The sequence below is a fragment of the Neurospora tetrasperma genome, assembly GCF_000213175.1.
Source record: "Neurospora tetrasperma FGSC 2508 unplaced genomic scaffold NEUTE1scaffold_4, whole genome shotgun sequence".
NCBI lineage: Eukaryota > Fungi > Ascomycota > Sordariomycetes > Sordariales > Sordariaceae > Neurospora > Neurospora tetrasperma.
The window spans coordinates 2,934,177-2,952,407 of NW_009799102.1; the positions used below are offsets into that span (position 1 = coordinate 2,934,177).

The 18,231-nt window shown below is 49.6% G+C and overlaps 8 protein-coding genes across 8 annotated transcripts; 4 read left to right on the forward strand and 4 right to left on the reverse strand.

The window, feature by feature from the left end:
• Window positions 1-34: 34 nt before the first annotated feature.
• Window positions 35-445, reverse strand: NEUTE1DRAFT_45366 (uncharacterized protein; the record flags this gene model as incomplete). Its single annotated transcript, XM_009853339.1, has 1 exon — window positions 35-445. One exon carries the CDS (start codon window positions 443-445, stop codon window positions 35-37), a length of 411 nt encoding a protein of 136 aa, XP_009851641.1.
• A 381-nt stretch (window positions 446-826) lies between these two features.
• On the forward strand, window positions 827-1,417 carry NEUTE1DRAFT_84406 (uncharacterized protein; the record flags this gene model as incomplete). The annotated part of the gene is made up of 3 exons (XM_009854114.1): window positions 827-1,086; window positions 1,164-1,211; window positions 1,294-1,417. 3 exons carry the CDS (start codon window positions 934-936, stop codon window positions 1,336-1,338), a joined length of 246 nt encoding a protein of 81 aa, XP_009852416.1.
• A 396-nt stretch (window positions 1,418-1,813) lies between these two features.
• NEUTE1DRAFT_102124 (uncharacterized protein) lies at window positions 1,814-3,774 on the reverse strand (the record flags this gene model as incomplete). Its single annotated transcript, XM_009854115.1, has 3 exons — window positions 1,814-1,827; window positions 1,900-2,842; window positions 3,448-3,774. The coding sequence occupies 3 exons, from the start codon at window positions 3,772-3,774 to the stop codon at window positions 1,814-1,816; spliced, it is 1,284 nt and encodes a 427-aa protein (XP_009852417.1).
• Window positions 3,775-6,030: 2,256 nt separating this feature from the next.
• NEUTE1DRAFT_138938 (uncharacterized protein) lies at window positions 6,031-6,334 on the forward strand (the record flags this gene model as incomplete). The annotated part of the gene is made up of 2 exons (XM_009854116.1): window positions 6,031-6,204; window positions 6,266-6,334. 2 exons carry the CDS (start codon window positions 6,031-6,033, stop codon window positions 6,332-6,334), a joined length of 243 nt encoding a protein of 80 aa, XP_009852418.1.
• Window positions 6,335-8,195: 1,861 nt separating this feature from the next.
• On the forward strand, window positions 8,196-10,175 carry NEUTE1DRAFT_102126 (uncharacterized protein; the record flags this gene model as incomplete). Its single annotated transcript, XM_009854117.1, has 7 exons — window positions 8,196-8,242; window positions 8,326-8,435; window positions 8,508-8,719; window positions 8,811-8,886; window positions 8,936-9,552; window positions 9,786-9,924; window positions 9,994-10,175. 7 exons carry the CDS (start codon window positions 8,196-8,198, stop codon window positions 10,173-10,175), a joined length of 1,383 nt encoding a protein of 460 aa, XP_009852419.1.
• Window positions 10,176-11,245: 1,070 nt separating this feature from the next.
• Window positions 11,246-15,042, reverse strand: NEUTE1DRAFT_123290 (uncharacterized protein; the record flags this gene model as incomplete). Its single annotated transcript, XM_009854118.1, has 6 exons — window positions 11,246-11,390; window positions 11,591-11,704; window positions 11,738-11,860; window positions 12,153-13,098; window positions 13,181-13,407; window positions 13,520-15,042. The coding sequence occupies 6 exons, from the start codon at window positions 15,040-15,042 to the stop codon at window positions 11,246-11,248; spliced, it is 3,078 nt and encodes a 1,025-aa protein (XP_009852420.1).
• Window positions 15,043-16,160: 1,118 nt separating this feature from the next.
• On the reverse strand, window positions 16,161-16,830 carry NEUTE1DRAFT_65730 (uncharacterized protein; the record flags this gene model as incomplete). The annotated part of the gene is made up of 3 exons (XM_009854119.1): window positions 16,161-16,444; window positions 16,715-16,749; window positions 16,810-16,830. 3 exons carry the CDS (start codon window positions 16,828-16,830, stop codon window positions 16,213-16,215), a joined length of 288 nt encoding a protein of 95 aa, XP_009852421.1.
• A 68-nt stretch (window positions 16,831-16,898) lies between these two features.
• Window positions 16,899-17,367, forward strand: NEUTE1DRAFT_138941 (uncharacterized protein; the record flags this gene model as incomplete). The annotated part of the gene is made up of 2 exons (XM_009854120.1): window positions 16,899-17,017; window positions 17,184-17,367. The coding sequence occupies 2 exons, from the start codon at window positions 16,899-16,901 to the stop codon at window positions 17,365-17,367; spliced, it is 303 nt and encodes a 100-aa protein (XP_009852422.1).
• Window positions 17,368-18,231: the final 864 nt, after the last annotated feature.

Below are 18,231 nucleotides of genomic sequence, written 5' to 3' on the forward strand. Positions count from 1 at the left end.
ACAACTATCTTCTTCCAATAATCACACAACCGAACTATGAGCGGCGATGTTGAGCGAGAGACCTGAGATGGCGCTGGTGTTTGCCTGAGGATCTTGTGACGAAGGACGAACCTGACAAGGGTCGCGACGTCTCCGGGTGATTATTGAAGCAGGTTAAGCTAAAGCCTCCGTCAAAAGCGCTGGGCGTCTCGCGATCCTGCGAGAGGTATTGTAAATTATTACTTAACGTTAAAGGAGGCTGACTTTCAGGCACACTTGAGGTTCTGAGATGCTGTATTCGGTCTGTCAATGTAACACGTACTCGGTGAGTGAGAGGGATTGGAGAGAATTTCCCTCTGCCGTCTCTGCCTCGCCACGATCTCCGCACGTGTTCTATGCAAGCTGACATGGAAAGTCTCCAGCCAACCAATTGATTCCTTATCAGCCGAAAATTGTGGCGAAGCATCATGTTGTGTAATTCCCGGGGAATTCTGCTAGTGCCTGTTGGTGGTAAGAGGTATTCGGGGTGGTAGCATTTTTGCACTACCACGGCCTTACTCCTTCGGTATACTCCACGTTGCTTCTCTTATGACCCCCAAACTTTTCTCCAACTGGGACTGGTTGTATTTCTTGATGAACAAAACCTGCAAAGAACCGTCCGCTCGTAACAAAATATGTTGTGTGACCTGAAGTGTTTTCCTTCTCGGCCGTAAGCTTAGGTTGTTTAGGTAGTTTTCTGCCTTTGCCCTATTTCACACCTTTGGCATCGGGATCATGTTACAAGCCCTGTTGGCTGATTTCCTCCAATAACCGTTAAATCTGACTTCTAACAACACAGTTGTCAATCCAGTCTGATTAAAAGAATAGAACGTGTCTGCAGTTAGGCCTACATCAAGATAGGTTGATCTCTATCACCACTACCGAACACCTCACCAGCCACAACGTTCGTGCACCATGCTTCCCTCATCTACAGCGGTCAGCCTGAATCAGGCTCCGCCTGCGCCAGTCCAGTGGTATGATCATGTCCTGCGAAAGAAGTATCGGGATCCTCTCAAGCTCAAGCAGGCTTTGACTGCGATGTATGGGGAGGGGAACTATAGGATCAAAGTACGTACCGGACCTTACTTCGTAACCGATTGGTCTAGATTCTGTTTAAACCTTTACTTACATGTGAACCGGAACAGGTCAGGGCGGATCGGTGGATTGTGACTATTCCCAAAGAAATGAGCAATGTTGGTGCAAAACTGCGACCTTACTGGACAGAACGAAATCTTTGGAATTTAGATGCTAATTCACTATGGATTGCGCGTACAGATTGAAATGGATGAGCTTGAAAACTCAGTCTATTTGCACTACTAGCAATTTTGGGGGTGTCGAGGTTCAACAGGCAATCTAGGAACGAGATGCAAGGGGAAAAAAAGAAAAAAAGAAAAAAAAAGAAGAAAAAAAAAAGGAAAGAAAAAAGAGCATGGAACGCAAGCGGTTTTGAAGGGAAAACAGCAGCCAACACAAATACAAGGCGTTTTGCCAGAGAAGGTATGACCATACATGTTACCTCCCACGATCCAGAATGGTGTAAAGATCAGTAGTGGGAAACGTATGATGAAAATAAGGGAAAAACAGGCGGTTGCCACTAGCCTCTCAAAAATCACCCAACCGCTTTACTTGGATGTGCCCACCCAGCTGCTGCGATTCCGGTGCGGCGTGATTGAGCTCCAGAACGCCTTACAGGCTAACCAGGCACTCATTGCCCGAGATTCTGATAGCCATAGATAGGATGAGCAAAATACAATGCCTTTCCAAACGTTCCAGCCGTGGCTTTGCGGCTGAGACCTCACGAATGTAGAGCTGTACAAGTGTTAGTAGGGCGCCCATGGTAGTTCGATCATTGGAAGACATAACTTCTTGACTGAGCCTCACCGCCATAGTAGCTTATATCGTTCTCACACGTTTTTCTGATAAGATCAAGCTTTCTTTCGAGCTTCACAACATTGATTCGATCCTTCGGATATGGGCTGAGCATCTCCTCAATGACTTCGAGAAACTGCTTAGTGTACTCGGATGCGTTCTCGTGTTGCTTGAGCTGCACCATCCACTCGTGCACCTTGGGCTTGATGATAGCGGTTTCGCCCTCAATCTTGAAGAAAATATCCGATTCGAAACCATATGTGATGTCCTCTTCCATGCGGTGATTGGGAAACTCGTTGTATACAGCGTCATATCCCATAATTTGCCATGTAACGAACTCGAGGAACATGCACCCTAACGAAAAGACATCGGACGCTCGAGATATACGACCTCTAGCGAGGTCGAACTCGGGCGCTCGATAGGTTGCTGATTTCTCGAGAGCTTTGGGGTCAGCATTGGACCGAGAATATTTGGTGTGAAGGCGACCAAGCCCAAAGTCAGAAAGTACAAGCATGCCGTCAGCTTCAAAATAAAGAACATTTTCAGCTTTGATATCGCCGTGACGTCCGTATAGCTCGTCTTTTCCGGCCGGAAATTCGTACAATTTCAGCGTTTGTTCTCTCTCATTGTGGACGCACAGCAGAGCACGAGCGAGTTGGTGGCATTGTTGAGCCATCCACAGAGCGGAGGTTAGGCGTTCCTGTTGGTTACTGGGCTGGTGAACTTTCCAGTATTTCCACAGGTTCCCCTCTGCCCAGGGGAAGAGCAGGTAGAACACTTCACTTCCGCCATCTTCTTCAACGACGGAAAATGTGGTGAGCAGCTTGATGAGGTGCGTGCTTTTCTGGGTCTTGACGGTGATTAGGGATGCCAATTCCTTGTCGAAAGCCTCTTTATCGGACGCGTGTAGCCTCTTGAGGGCGAAGGTCACTTCTTTGTTATTGCCGTCATGAGACTGGAAGACGGGTTAGCACCTGCCCAAAAGAGGAAATGCCGACACCAACGAAGGGGTAGAAAATGGAAGTGCTCAATGCAACTTACTCCATGGTGACCAAAATTGAAGTGACTTCGATCAATGGTAATTCTCGTCACTTCGCCAAACCCTCCGTGAAGATTGCCATCCTGGTCCATGTCAGATCTAGGATTGCCACTGTTGCTTGTTCGCCCAGCTGAGCCAGGCCCCTCATTGCCTAAGCTCTTGTCGAATGGAAGGGAGTCGATTGTGTATGGCAGGACGTCTTTTGGACCGAGTCTGTAGTGCACATGAACCTTTTTGCCTTTTGTCGGAAGTTTAAAGTAAACGGCATTGAATGCGTAACTGGCCAGTACCATGTGCTTGGAATCTTTCCCTGATATCTTTCTGGTCTTACAACCAGGAAGCTGATGAGAATGAGTCGTGTTCTGACATGCAATCTTGCCGTCAGGGGTGATCGAGATCAAGGGTAGGCATTGATCTGACAGCCTCAGGTTATCCGTGCCACTTTCATTCTTCCAAAGTGCAGGAAGTAACTCATGTTGTTGTGTATAAATAAACAAGACAAAGACCTTCCAGCAACGAACTTCGTGGAGAACACGGATACAAAGTCGCTGGTGATCTTCTTCTGGGACATCCTTCCACAGTTGTTGTATGGCTGCGAGGAGACGCCCGGGAGTGAATATCTCTTGGAGCGAGCTTCGCGGAATAAAGAAGCCTTTTCCTTTTTCGACTTCCTGGGTTTCAAGTTCTTCACGAATAATGTCGAATATGTCTGGACCACTATCTTGGGGTACAATGTCGGTGTTCGGTCTTTCAATAGGATGATCATCGTCGTAGTAGTGGTTACCACGATCGGAGCATTTGTCGACACGCGGATCGGCAAGCCCGATTGTTTTGACTCTTGGAGCCATCGTAGAGGTTGTATGGTGGCAAGAAGTATGTGCTGTGTCAAAGTAACAGACCTTAGGTTGTGCAGGAAAGATGTTGGTGGTGGGCTTGGAAATCTTCAGCAGACACTGACTCAAACCGAAAGCAGTTCGTGGACAGAACAGAAGGATATGCGAAAGGCGTCGTTAGCTCCGAAACTGGGCACGACGACGAAAGAGGTATCAAATGGGGGATGACAAGGTGAAGAATGAGTGGTACTATAACAAAAGCAGATAGTGAATACATAAGGTGCTATGATTTAACCAACGCGGTGACTCGTCAAGTGCTTGAATATCGATCCCCATCGTTCCGTTTCACTCCATTGCACAATAGACGGACGTATGGTGGGTTGGGCAGGGTAAATAAGTACAGTTAGTTAGCAGCAGGATGTGCAATGGCCCGCGACCCATCTGAGAACTGAAAATAAAGGCGGTGGGTGTGATATGAGGAGTCCATATCTCTTCGCATCGATATCGCAAGGCATTCAGAGCCTTATGTGTGTGGATGCGGCTGAGTATCAAGAAATGGATGCCTTGAGGCCTGGGACGTAATTGGCAATGGGTTTTGTCTGTTACCAGAGGTCATTGATACATCCCCTTGGCTGCGCCTTTGGTGCGCACTTAAGGGACGGTTACCTATCCATCTAAAGGATTTTATGCCGCGTCTCCCTATTTCACACCGAGAAAGGGAACGGAATGGGGGATGTTAGCAATGCGCGAAACGACTTTTGAGTATAAACCGCCCTTCGCCGGTCTTCAAAGTAACATTGTGGCGCGCGGAGCCTTCTTCTGACCTTCCTATGGTAAAGAATGGGGGCCTCTCGCCAGCCTTACTTTGCTCCGAAAACCTATACTTTTTCTTTAATGCGAGTTGTTGTGTAGCACCCATCCCGCGTGAAGATTTATTGCAAGTCCACTTACACCATCCGGATTGAGACCGATGGTGGAAGTAGATTGGACAGGTGCAATGACAGCAGCGAAACTCCGAGCGTAGTGAATGCCCTCGACCTGGCGCCTATAAAGAGTGTCTTTGGTTAGTGATTACCCTTCACTTCATTTTCGCTCCTTACTTCGAATTCGTCATGTATACCAACCTCAATCATGGGGATGAATGAGCCGCTCCACAAACCACAGTGCGCTTTAAGGACAAAATCCTTAAGAGGTACGAACAAACACGAAAAAAAGGAAGAAAAAAAAAGGAGGTCGAGATTAGAATGAGTATAGTCGTCCTCTACGGAATCAACCATCAAGGTTAGCACATCTGGAAGAGAAAATGTTCAAATTTCCAAAATTGCCTCTGGTCGCCCTTTCGAGGCAAAGGTCTTTTCATTTTTCCAACAGCTCAAGACTTTTTGCTCACAGAGGAAGGTCATACCTACTAAGGTATTAACTCGAGTTAAAGTGGGAAGTACCCATGCTGCGCCACCTCACACATGAAAATGGCATGAGATCGATAATGTGTTAGCGGCAACACTCCACGCAGCTAGATGTACTACTTACACTGCCACAAGCCCACAACTAGCTCAGTTTGTACCACCTATCAATCTCTCGTAAGGCTCTGCCGCCGCCTACAAATTCGATGAAAGATAGTGCCTCCCAATCCTGTTCCTTGTTTCAGGTGCACAGCATGGCTTCTGATTCAAGAAGTGGAGTGCCACTCAAGAGAATTCAGACAACCGGCCTCAGCCGGCGTAATCTACGAGGCTTCACACCGTTGCAGCCCGCGCTCGCCCATGCCACACCAATCCATGGCTCACTTTGAGTTTCCTAACAGTGCTGTCCATGCGCGCACTGCCACAGGGCGGCGGTAGAGGTATGTACCCTGCAGAATTCACACATCCACTGTCCTACCTGCTTCCCTAACTTAGGGCGTAAGACCACCTACATTTTTTACCTCCCAATTGCTTTACCGCAGATGCGACTATTGTGAGCGGGAGCTGAAACATAAGCTGGCTGAGGCTGATCAGGGGGCGAAATTCTCCGGACAATGTGATGAAAACCAGAGGCCGATTAACGTGATCAAGGAAACTAGTAGTTGTATCAGGTCAGTAAGGAACATTATTCTTGACGATGAAAAAGGGCATTAAGCCATTCAACAATTTGTTCGACCATAAGCAATTGTTGTTGTCATTCCTATCAGCCTACCTCTATCAGAAGGTGCCATAATACGAGCACAGACAACACTCAAGACCTTGCGAGGATTCACAAGAGACAGACGACTAAATCCCCGTGTCCGTAATCATGGCCTTATATCGCACAACTGGGAAGCTCTCCGCCGTTATGGGACAAGCAAAGTATCACGCCGCTGCAGAAGGAGGGGGAACCATTCTTGAGATACCAGCTTGTGCTGTAACTGCGGACGAGCTAAAACAGGAGCTTCAGAGGCGACTCCAAACATCGCAGTACACAATCCAGGTAAGTGTTAAATTGTTGAATCAACGCTTGTTGTTGCTTATATGTCTAATAGTTATGTTAGCTGAAACGAGACCGATACTCAGTCACACTGCCACTCCATGGGAAGCAAGATATACTCAACACCCTCTAGTGATGACAACAGTTCCGGCTGTCAGAGCCTGAATCAACATTAGGCCCTCTCGCATTGCACCGCTTCGTTTCTTACCACAAATGCTGGAGCGCTTTCTTTTCGTTTGAAGCATATCCCTGGAGTTACGGTTATCATTAGATATCACCGGAGTTGTCCTCTTGTATGGGTAACCTATACCGGAACCGCATATATCTCGCTTTATTTCACATGTCTAGATGCTGAGGTTAGGAAGACAGGTCTGATAGTTCGGAGAAATATGGTGATGATGACTTGCCGTAAGGAAGTTGTCACTGATTGATAGTAAGGTGGGCTAGAAAACAAGTTATGGCTTTTGGTTTGAAGGCCTCTCATTCTTTTAGCGTTATGACAGCGGTACAAGCGAGATGAAAATCGACGCCAAAAGCACACATATGTAGCTTAGGATGTCCTCCACTTTTCACTCATTATGTCCGACCGCATATATTCTCAAGTGCTGCAGTGAATCTTCAAACTCCCACCCAGTGAGTTTCTGGTGCTTAGGTGAGCGAGCTGTAAAAAAGCACTCAAACGGCAAGGGACTTGAGTTGAGACCATCGGCAAACGCAAAACTGCGAGTGAAACAGGATGTCAGTATCACACATATTGTAACTAAACAGGGACGGAACTCAGAGACAAATCCACCCACATATCAACTTCAATATCTGCACCACGTTATTCTTCGCTGGAAAATCATCAACCTCCCACAGTGTTCGCGCGATGCCGGAAAAAAGAATTGAAGGATGTCCTCAATGCATGCCGGGACAGGTACGACGACCCCATCCGAAGGCGCTGTGGCCAGTCAGACCCGGATATTTGCGGTGCTCGAGAGAAGGTTCAGGTGAGAGCCTGTGAGGGTCATAGAAGTCATTCTGGTTCGAAAGAACCGGAACAACATGTCAGCAAATGCGATCATGAAGTAAAGTGTGATGATGGACATAGCAAACCCTCCCAACAAGTATGGATCACCCACACCCCCTCATCAACAGAAGTAAATTCCACAAGGACATTATTAAGCAGAGAGAAAACGAGCGAGAGTCAGGCAGATGGAAAAAGCGAAAACTGAAGAAGAACTTGGGCACTCACTACTCCAAACAGGTGCAATAACCGTGCTCCCCTTCGGTATAAAAATGTCCCTATATGCATCATCCGCAATACTAGCATGAGGTGTACCGTCAGACACAGCAATAGGTCTCCATCGCAGCCGTAACTGAGATACTTGGATGAGAGTTAGTAAGTAGTGTACTAGGTCGAGTGAAGTGCTTGATCCTACCGCTGGGAAGGAGAGCCCGAATAATTACAAGGCTATGGCAAGGACCAAACCAAGAATAACAGTGCCGATTATCTTTACCATGCCCTCTTCCACTTGAATAATAGGTTTCATCGTATGATATCTTGGAGACGCATCGTGGGAGGTTGATCTTTCCTATGCCTTGGTTGGGGAAGGATTCTGGCCACCACCATGAGGTGTTGGAACTCGCCGTCGGAATCTCGTACTTGGTTGATGAGACGCGGCAACCTATACCATTGTGTTACTTGCTTGATTGGTTCTCCTCACATTAGGCTGAATTCAGGGTGTTGGAAGAGAGGTGCGTGAGGGGTTCGTTGTTGGCTGAATGCCTCCCGCTCAGTCGACACCGGCAGTTCGGCAGACCTAACCTCCCCAAGTCACTGAGAGATCGTGTCCATGTAACATCAAAATGCAACAGTGAGAATATAGTATTGCGGCTTACGGTTTAAGGTATCTTCTGATTGACAACAGCGTTCCTCTTCTCTCAGTTTCAGTGACTTTTTGACCCAAGCAGTATTGCCAAATGTGAACCATGGGAGGCAAGATCACAGAAACATGGCTCACAAAAACATTCTTGACTTCGATCTTCCTAGGACTCGGCGGTTTTCTTTACGGCTTGTGAGTAGCTTGCATCTTAATCAAGGCTCGGAATATGCCACGTGAGTTGACCCGAACTTGATGACAGTGACTCGGGTATCATCACTCCAAGTCTCGCTCTGAACTCATTCCTGGAATACTTTGAGAATCCCGATGCACCTATCCGAGGAGCTATTGTGTCAGTCTACCAGGCAGGTGGTAAGTCCTCACTGGGTCACAATTCTTAACCGGTGGTGGGGGTACAGTGAGCTGATTCTACGCCAACTATAGCATGGTTGGGAAGTGCTTCTGTCGGTATAACCAGTGACAGACTTGGAAGACGGAAAGCGATTGCGTTCGGGTGCGCTTTTGGGGTCCTCGGGGGTGCGCTGATGACCGGTGCGGCACATGTTGCTATGCTCATCATCGGTCGCATACTTGTTGGATATGCCGTTGGCACAATCACCGGGGTTGCACCGGTGTTTGGAGCGGAGATTGCAAAGGTGCGTGAGGTCCTCTATGGTTTTCAAGACGACTTTCAAGACGACGCAGGAATGGCCCTTTCTGACCAAGTCTTCTTTAGACCCATGAGAGAGCAAGAATCAACGCAGTTACCCAGATGAGTTGAGTCGCCCGCATCCCAAAAGCTGGCTGAGAGTTACTGACCTTCGTACTCTATGTAGTGTGTGCTTGGGGCTTCTTTGTCGCGCTTTGGACAGGAGTAGGGGAAGGCAAGTGGCATAACCCCAACCAGTGGAGGCTCGGTTTCGCCGTCCAGAGCATCCCTGCCCTCGCCCTTGGGGTTGGAGTCCTTTTTATCAGTGAGTCGCCAAGATGGCTTTGCCTGAAAAACCGTCATGCAGAAGCCGAGAAAGCCTTTCGCAGCTATCACCACAATGGCTCCAACGATGAGTGGTGCAGAGAGGAGTTCAGGCGTTTACAAGCCAATATTGAAATCGAGCTGCAAGCTCGAGGCTGTCTTTCCTGGGCAGAGCTCCTCAAGGCGCCGGCCTTCAGGAAACGTCTTTTTGTCGGATCCTTTGTGTGGGCGGCTGCGATGTTGAGCGGCATCAGCTTTATCCAATATTTGCAACCAGCCATCCATGCAACACTGCAGTATAACCAGGATCAGCAGCTTCTCATCAGCGGGCTGTATGGATCGGTGGCTCCGGTGGCGTGCCTGGTGTCTCTGCTCTTTGTGGACCGTAGCGGTCGAAAGAAGATTCTGGTTTTCAGCGCTTCGCTGTTGTCACTCTGTTACCTGATCATCACGATCATTGCTGCCGTCTTTCCGGCTCGGCCGGGGTTTCCAACAGATGAGGCAGCGTCATTGCCTGTGTCTTTGTTGTATCGGCCAACTACTCGGCTCTTCTGGGCCCGATGACTTGAATAATTCCGTACATAAAGTCCTGTCCGACGATGATCGTGCATGGCTGACTTGAAGTACCCTTAGGCCCGAGGTCTTCACCACCGAGTTGAGAGGCAAGGCAAATGCCGTTATCCACGTCCTGCATTATTCCATCAGCTTGGTTATAACCCAATGTTCGCCCATTGCGTTGGCGGCAGTAGGCTGGAAATATTACGTACGAACCAGAATTGGGCGAGGCAAACGACTGGGCGAGTTGGCTGACGGCACACCAGATTTTTTTTGTCCTAACCAACGCGCTGTGTGCGATGGTGTTTGCACTTGTGTATCCAGAAACAAGAGGTAAGAAGAAAACCTTCGTTCTCAATGTTGGTAGACACGGCTGATCATGGTCCCCCGGTTCCTTGCTAGGAAAATCGCTTGAAGACATGAGCGAGATCTTTGGCGATATCAAGCGAAGGACGAAACCAGAGCTTGACGAAGTCCATTCAAGTCCCTCGGGCAAGAAAGACAGCGGAATCAGCGAGTATGCCATCGAGAAGACGGAATCGAAGTATCACCGAGACCGAAGATCGGATAGCTTTAGGGTGTGAGCAGACATCCTGCCCGTCGTTGAAATCAGAATTGCGCCCTCGACATACGCGTGGCGCAGTGTTGTTCAATTTGGGGCTGGATTGTTGTGTTTTCTTTCACGATGTTTTGGTTGGAACAGTTGGGTGGGTGACGCGGGAGCGGCAATGTTGCGTGACATGGCCAGGCGGCCCCCAAAGTGCATGTAAGTGTTAGTGCAGTACCTGGACAATGTGGGGTGAATTTATTCTCTCGTACTTAATTGGCTGATGCTGTTGGAGTGTGCGCGCAAGAAAGATGTACTGTCCAAACCTAACTGTTTCCAATTCCAGAAACACACGAGTGACCTGCCAACGTCCCCGCTCCCTGTTCCACTGGCTGACCTTCAGCTGGTCTGACACAACCTGGGACAACCTGGGAAGAACATCATTCAGCACAAGCTCAACTCTTGAACCATGATAAAGATCGTCTTGAATTATCATTTTCCTCCAATGGAATGAGATGCTTTTTCACTTGTACACTCATGCTAGCCAAGAGGGTCTGATGTTCCCGTACAAGCCGCCCTTTGCTTTGTTTGCTCAAGTTGACAAAGGTTGCAGTCGATCTCAGTATCGAGAGTAAGCCCCAACGTCGAGTACATGAAGGATCAAAGGAAGGGGTTGGTTGTCAATTTATCGTGTGAATTACCCTAGCGAACGATCCTTAACCGAATGAAAATGGTTTGATACACCTTGGCCGATTATTAGCTATCGTGCATCAAGCGAGCTTTATCGGCGGCCCTTCGCTTGGGGGCCGTTTCCCGCAGAGAGCCTTTGATGGGATGATGTCGTATTAGTAGAACTCGAGGTCTAAGCCTATATACATAGCTCCCAATTTTTTTGGTCTTTCGAGAGAGAAACTCTGTCTATTCTCTCATCGCGTTCAGTCTCATCTTTCACATTTCAGGGAACAGAGCCCACACCGAAGGGAACCGCATGCGTCAGCCATTGTCTACCATAGCCAACCTTAGGACGCGCCTCTTTACCGAGACTTAAATACTATCATATGCAGCTTCACTTTCCATTCCCTGGCCCAGCCAGCTCTGGTTGGCATGTCAACTGCCGTTGCCATCGCCCCCTCTGCCCTCACAGTCACCCAAGATGCCCTCGTCACCCGCAAGGTCCAGCTCCCCATTGACACCATCGTAACCATTGGCGAAGACTCGAACATCGTCTTCGCCCCAGAGTCCCTCAATGACTCTAAAATATGGACGTGCGTAGGTCGAGGACTACATGGCTTGCTTTGAGATGGACGAGAAGAAGCGAGTACATCTAGAATGAATGTTGATGAAAGCCTAGATGACCACAGGTCTCGGTGTATGTAGTGGGGGGTTTACGTATCGGGCAGCAGGCTATGATTCTTTCGTTGGTGAGCGAGTGGCAATCATGGTAGAACGAACAAAATCTTCACAATCACTTCTAGACACAGAAGATATCGGACAAGTTCAAGAAACAGATGTTTAGAATAAAGGATGAAAACCACGTTAGTAGATTCTTGGGCTTCGAAAAGCTCTCTATGTAGTATCTATCTTATCGGTTATCTTTACCTGTATAGCGCGGGGCGGGGGCTATCTCTCTTATCGGACTTGTTGGTCGAACGGAAGGAGGGGTTGGTTCGTGCACAGAGACAGCACAATGTTATCTGACACCCGTACATATCGCTCTTTCCTCTCCCACCTGACCACAAAACAGCCGAAGAAAAACGACCCATAAAAAAAAAAAAAACAACCACAATCCGGACCATGTTTGCTCGTGTTCAGACCTTCGGCTTCTCTAGCAGCATCGCAAATCCGATCCCAGTCACCTGACATGACATCCAAGACCTTGACTTAGCGCTGTCGATGACAGTGCCCACAAATGGACCTTCGACATTGTCAAAGATTTGAAGGGTTCCCCTGATACTGTTGGGGAAACAGGTCCATCCCACCACCATTTAAATTCCAGTCAAAGGTTGACGCATACATCCCTCCCATTATCATTTGAGCATCATCGGGGCTGGCCAGCTCCATATGTCCTGGCTGTTGCTGATAAGCCAGATGCTGAGGTAGGGGTCCCCCAAAGTTCATCTCTGCAGGCCTGTGTTGCTGCGGCTGTGGCGACGGTCCGAACATTCCTCTGGCCTCGGCGCGACGGTTATCACTCAATCCGTTCATGTCTTGGGTAGGACGACAATAATCCACCATCTCGATCCCCGAATCTACCAGATCCTGTCGACCATGGTGAAACCGTGTAGCTTGAGCTGGCTGGCTCAGGTTAACAACCTCATTGCCGTAAGCACCAAAGCCGACCTGAGGGTTGATGGGGGTTGGGGGAGTAACTGGGCTCGGAGTTACAAAGAGATCATGTTGTCGAGCCTGTCGAAAACTCGAGGGTGATACGCCCACACCTACACCTGTCTGCGCAACCTGTGCCTGGCGCGATTGCACGCTCCCCGGACTATCTATGCCTGGAGCTGCCCTCGTCACCATCTCTGCCTGGCCGACATTCGCCCACGACTCGGCGCTGTTAATCGTCTCAAGAGAAGAAGCTAGGCTGCCTCCGTTACTGTCGCCGTTGATGAGCCGTTTCCTGACCATCTGCCTCGGAACTGCGAGTTGATCCAGTCTTCGGGCCGGTTTCTGGGTCACTGGGCTTATTGGGCTTGCCGAATTCGAGGGTTCAACCCTCGGGGTGCGTTTACCAACTCTCTGGCGGCGGGATATGTTCATCGGCTGGCGACGGGAGCTGTCAAAGACTTTGCCAATATGGCTGTAAAAAATGTCAACCAGTTGCTCCACGTGGTGTCCCTCGGACCGTTGGTTGTCGAATCGTCTCAGCTCCTCGTTCGAGGTTAGGGCGTCCTTGAGTTGTGGGCGAGCGTTCTGCAAATCTCTGTAAAACTCTTCGCGCTCAACTGGAGGCTCAAAATCTTCATTCCCACTGTCAGCAAACCAGGCCGCACGAAAAACACAAACCCAAACACAGAAGGGCCACTATGGGAAAGCACTCACCAGGATCCGGAACCTCTTCGTCTAAACCGAACAAGTTGTGCCAGAGATCTTGCCAGTTATCAATCTTGCCATCTGCCTTCCGGTTATTCAGCAAAAATTCATGTCGATCCGTGATGCCATCCTCCGGATTTCGACTCGCAATTCCCTCTTGCGGGCTGCATATGCTGTCTCTCGGAACCGCAAGATGCGCTTGCACTGCTTCACGCGACCGCATGTCCTCTTTGCATCTAGGGCAATGGTAGGCAGAGCCAGTTTTCTGCTTATGGAGATTCTTGATATGGCGTCTACCCAAGCGACAAATTAGCATCAAAATTCTATCAAGACAGGTAGGAGACTTACTTCAGTTCATATATGTTGTCGAATGGACGAACAGCACATTGTTGATGGTCACGGATGTTAAATCTCTCGGGATTTCTTTTGCGGAACGGACAGCTTAACCCCTGATCTCCCAATTCGGTCGTTATACGCGCTCTCTTGTTCCCGCCATCGTTACCGCCCCCGTCGAGACCTCGATCTCCGGGACCAGAACCGTCTTCAGGCCCTCTGCTGGGGTACCCGTTACCGTCGTCGTTCGGTCTCTTCTGCGACCCATTGTTCACCCCCCCACGACGGCCCGTTCCAGAGCTTGAGCCACTTCCTTCTTGCTGGGCCGGCGCAATGTGGCCCGCTCCGCGAGGTAGCTCCTGGATGCATATGGCGGAGCTGAACAGACTCTCATCCGGAAGAATTCTTGACAGCTCATCCAGGCAGTAACTAACGGTGTTGTATGCCTCACCAGCTGCATCGGTATGCGCAATGTCGTCGTACTCTGTATCGAACGCTTGCCTGAGAATCTGTTCACAGACGTCTTGGATGAGACCAGCGTCCAAGATGTGGATCGGGGAAGTCTCAATGTCTTCTGGGTCATCGAGACCAGGAGTCATAATCAACGGCGAAAGTCCTCCGGGGGATGAGCCGTTCCCGGACGTGGGGGTGTCGACATCTTGCGGAACTGATTCTTGTGTCGCATCTGCCCTCACGTCTCCAGACGTTTCATCAATTTGCATGCCTTGGAGGTCTGGCAAATTGAGATTGCGGAATGTCTTTGCAGCTGGTACCAGTGATTCAGACTCCTCCTTTGGGCGGACCGGCATGACGATATTTGGATCACCTGCGGACTTCGCCCGTAGTCCTGCAGTGATCTGGCTGACCAACGGCTTCTCAGGATGCGTGGCGTCAGAAGGCGGGCCGACGTGGAACACCGCATGTTTGCTCATACTGTCTTTGCTCCTCCACTTGGGCAGATGTCGGGCTGGGTCTTGCAGGTTCTTTCTGAGCGTGTCCTGTTCTCGGAATGTTCGTCTCGGCTTCAAGTTCGGCGAGATAATATGCCTTGGCGACGATGAGCCTTCATCAGTGAAGTTTGCTGTCGTCATATCCACAGGATGACTATCCAGTCCTTCTTCCGATCTGAAATATGTCCCAGCATGGAATGTCATTGGAGCGGGTGAGCCACATCGGGATTCCATCAACGAAGGCGACGAAGGATACTGGAAAAGGGTCGTTATTTCGAAGGAGGCAGTGGCTGGAGTTAAGGGGTCTGGCTCGGTGGTGTTGGTTACTGTTGAGGCGTTAGAGAAGCTCGAGAAAATCGTATCTGAGCGCCGTGGTTTGAAGTATCTCTCCTCCCACTCGGTCCTCTCGCTGGTATTGCTTTCGAGGTTGTCAAATTCCACTCGCTTGTTGGATCGGTCTTGAAGATAGGAGTCTTGGGCCGGCTTGTTTGTGACTGCAAGTTCCGGAGAGGTGCCTGCCTTAAATGATGGTTGATTGAGGCGTCCCCCTTGCGCCATTGCCGAGGGCCCTCTCAGGAGGGAAGTCATGCTGGCAGAGTTCTGAGATCTGCCGACGATATGGGGCCCAGTTATGACCAGGTGGACGCCAGGCTACGCGGCCTATTGTTCTCGGACTGGGGAGGAAAAGTACGGTCTCGGTTTGTTTGCTTTAATGAGCTGCACTCGCTAGGCTTTATGCTAGAGGTAGTCATCTACAGCATACTCGGGCGTTTGTGCGCGAACCATAAGGCGCCTACTCTCCAGAGAGGAAGCGACTTAATCACCTTGAAAAGTGACCAGCTGAACAATACTCTTTCTAATCGGTACACAGACGACCCTTTGAGAGGCGCATCGACCCGGACCCATCCCAAGGCATAGCCAAATGCATAAGAGTCGATTTGACGAGGAATACAGGCAAGTGCGTTCGAATGAACATCAGTGGTTGAGATTTCACAACAAATTGGAGGCCTTGCAGCTCAGGAACCTTCAATGTGGCAGTGCGGCGCAAAAGCCGGAGGTTCACCGAACATTTTGAGGCTGTTGAATATTGCAACGGCTTGATTGGTTCAAACGTTGTTGTTTAAACTACCATTTTACATTCTCATAGCCACACAGTGGATGACCCCGTGAATTTTCCTTTTTCATTTTTGTTTTATTTTTTTAAATGAGAAGTGACAAGACTTGCCCAAAATGTTTGTTTTCCAGACGAGGCTCCTGGCAGACTCCGGGTTGCTCTCTACACTCGACCGAGTCTCCCCAATCCACTAGTGAAACTGCCTGTCCAACGTTGCTCTTGAAGAGCTGACTTGATTTTGTCAGGCTGTTAGCAGCAACCAATTGTAACTGCAGTGTACATTTGATCAGCAGTTCTCAGTGAGCCCAAGCAGTCCGCTGTACGCCTATCAGTATGCCCCAGACCGCCCAAACGCCGAAGTCCTAAATAACTTTGTCGCTTGTGCTGCGGATTGTTTTTTTCTCTTAAAGTGGTTCAAATCTCCCGAACGCATTCCTATCAAGTCCTTGCTGAACGATGTGTATGCTAGGACTCGGATCAATCTTGGACTCTTCAGGTGATGTCCTGCCTTTTCCCTTGAACGTTCGTTGTGCATCGGTCCAAGTTGTGTTCCGCCAACGGCCTGGCTGGCTAAGCGCTTCCTACGACTTCACCCCCCCCTTCGGTCTCCAAATCTCTACAGTCAGGACGACCACCACTGACTTTCACTTCGCTCTGAGCAGGGGTGACACCCACCAGTCCTCGATTCCACTGCGCATTTTCTCTTCTATCCTATCTATTATGTCAAATGCTTCACTCCACCCGCAGCGGTTTTTGGTTACAGGGGCGGAATGGAGCCTAGGGCTGTCTGCTAGGCATCGCGCGGAAGCTTCACCCTTCACGCCTATTATACCACGGTATACCATGGAGTCCCGAGTGCCGATGGCTTCCATGTGACTATCTGACGAATCAGTTCTATTTAGTTCACTCACTTTGTCTTGAATCGTCATCGCCTCAATCCCTTCGGTTTGTTCTTATTCTGTTGGGTTGTTGCTGCTTTCAACCCGCCCAGCGCGGGCATTAACATGGGCTCACAGCCAGATCGAGGCGAGTGTTCTGCCTCATGACAAGCAACGGTCACAGAGGTTGGTGAGAGCAGGCACGTTGCCATAAGTTCCAGGGATTTCGAGTACGATTTGATGATCATCTTGGAGGATGAACACCTACATGTAAAGAAGATATAAAGTGCTCTTCCTCGCTGCCTGAGAACAAAGTCTTTTTTTCTTTCCTCGAAGTAGACCTATGCACACCACCTTACTTACCATGCTACCTCTATCCATCATCTTTACCTACTGAGTTTCCCGCTGGAATAGCGTACACTATATACGACAGTCGGATAGTACATTTCATCATGAGCACATATTACAGCGGCGGTGCTGGCAACACCGGTAGCGGCAATGGCTCAAATGGCGCGGCGGTCGGCCCCACATCGGGAGCCGGGGATCTATCCGCACCGGCCCAAGCTCCGAAGTGGGTCTTGTCATGGTTTCTTTTTATCTTTTTCCCAATCCTAGAATCCCGTCGTACTTCTGCATCCCTTTGGTAGTTGGCTGTTGAGCTACAAACATAATCCAAAGGCTTCCATCTTAGAGGCGGAATGGCAAAAGTAGTTATCTAATGCATCTTGTGTCACCAGAAGAAGAGAGTACGGCTCCATGATGAACAGATACATCCACGACACTACCACCCAAGTATCGGATCGGGTTTCGGGGCATCAGGACCCGATCAGCAACGACCGTCATAGGCTGGAGGTGTTGCAGAGAGTGGAAAGACGGAGATGTGAGGCTGAGAGGTTGGCGAGGATTGCGAGAGGGAATTGAAAAGTGGTGAAGAAGGCACACAAGTACTGTGTGCATCTTTGCACGATTTACGTTGAAGCGTTCATATTGGAAGCTTACATACTAGTTTGTGGCAAACACAAATGTAGCAGTTCAGACTTCTTCGTTGTGAATTGAACCTCAGTCACCACTGAACACAGACAGCTCAGCTCAAGCGCAAACAGCTGGCAGACACTGCGCCAGTTGTAATGTCGTAACGTGAAAGCTTGGCACGGCTGCGACGAGTTTTTGGAGTAAGGTCACGGACCACAACAACCAGCGGCAGATTGGCAAAGGCTCACCCAACGCTCCGAATCACACTATCTGAGCAACATTTCAAGACACTCTGCAACACCACGCCAGCCTCGGAAAAGCGTGCAAATCTGCTGTGAAGATGCTCAGGCCTTCATTGCCAAAGACTTTGACGGCTTTTGGCCCGCCTTAACCAGCTGGGTGGCCGGCCCGGACACTGCCCGTCGCGGATCTCTGCATGGCTTCAAACCAGGAAGGTGCTCTCAACGTCGGGCAACAGGTATGCGACTCCCCTTGCATCACATGGACTTGTCCTGGGAGGCCTTTTCTTCGGCCGTTCATTGCAGAGATGTCGGCAAGGTTCTCTGCAAGACCGTGTCAGCCAGGGCCCTTGCGAGGCTGAGTTGAGGTTTGGCTATCTGTCTCGAGATGGACCTCACTGGGTCGTCATGGCTGGCTCGAGGCCTTGCTGGGCCTTTGCCTGGAGCTTCATGATATTGCCAAGCCTCGGAGCTCCCTTCGAATTGGTCAAGTGGTCTGCTTGGCTCGCCGTACCCAAGGTTACCTCAAGGTACCTACCTACCTGCTAACCTACATACCTAGGTAGGTACCCTC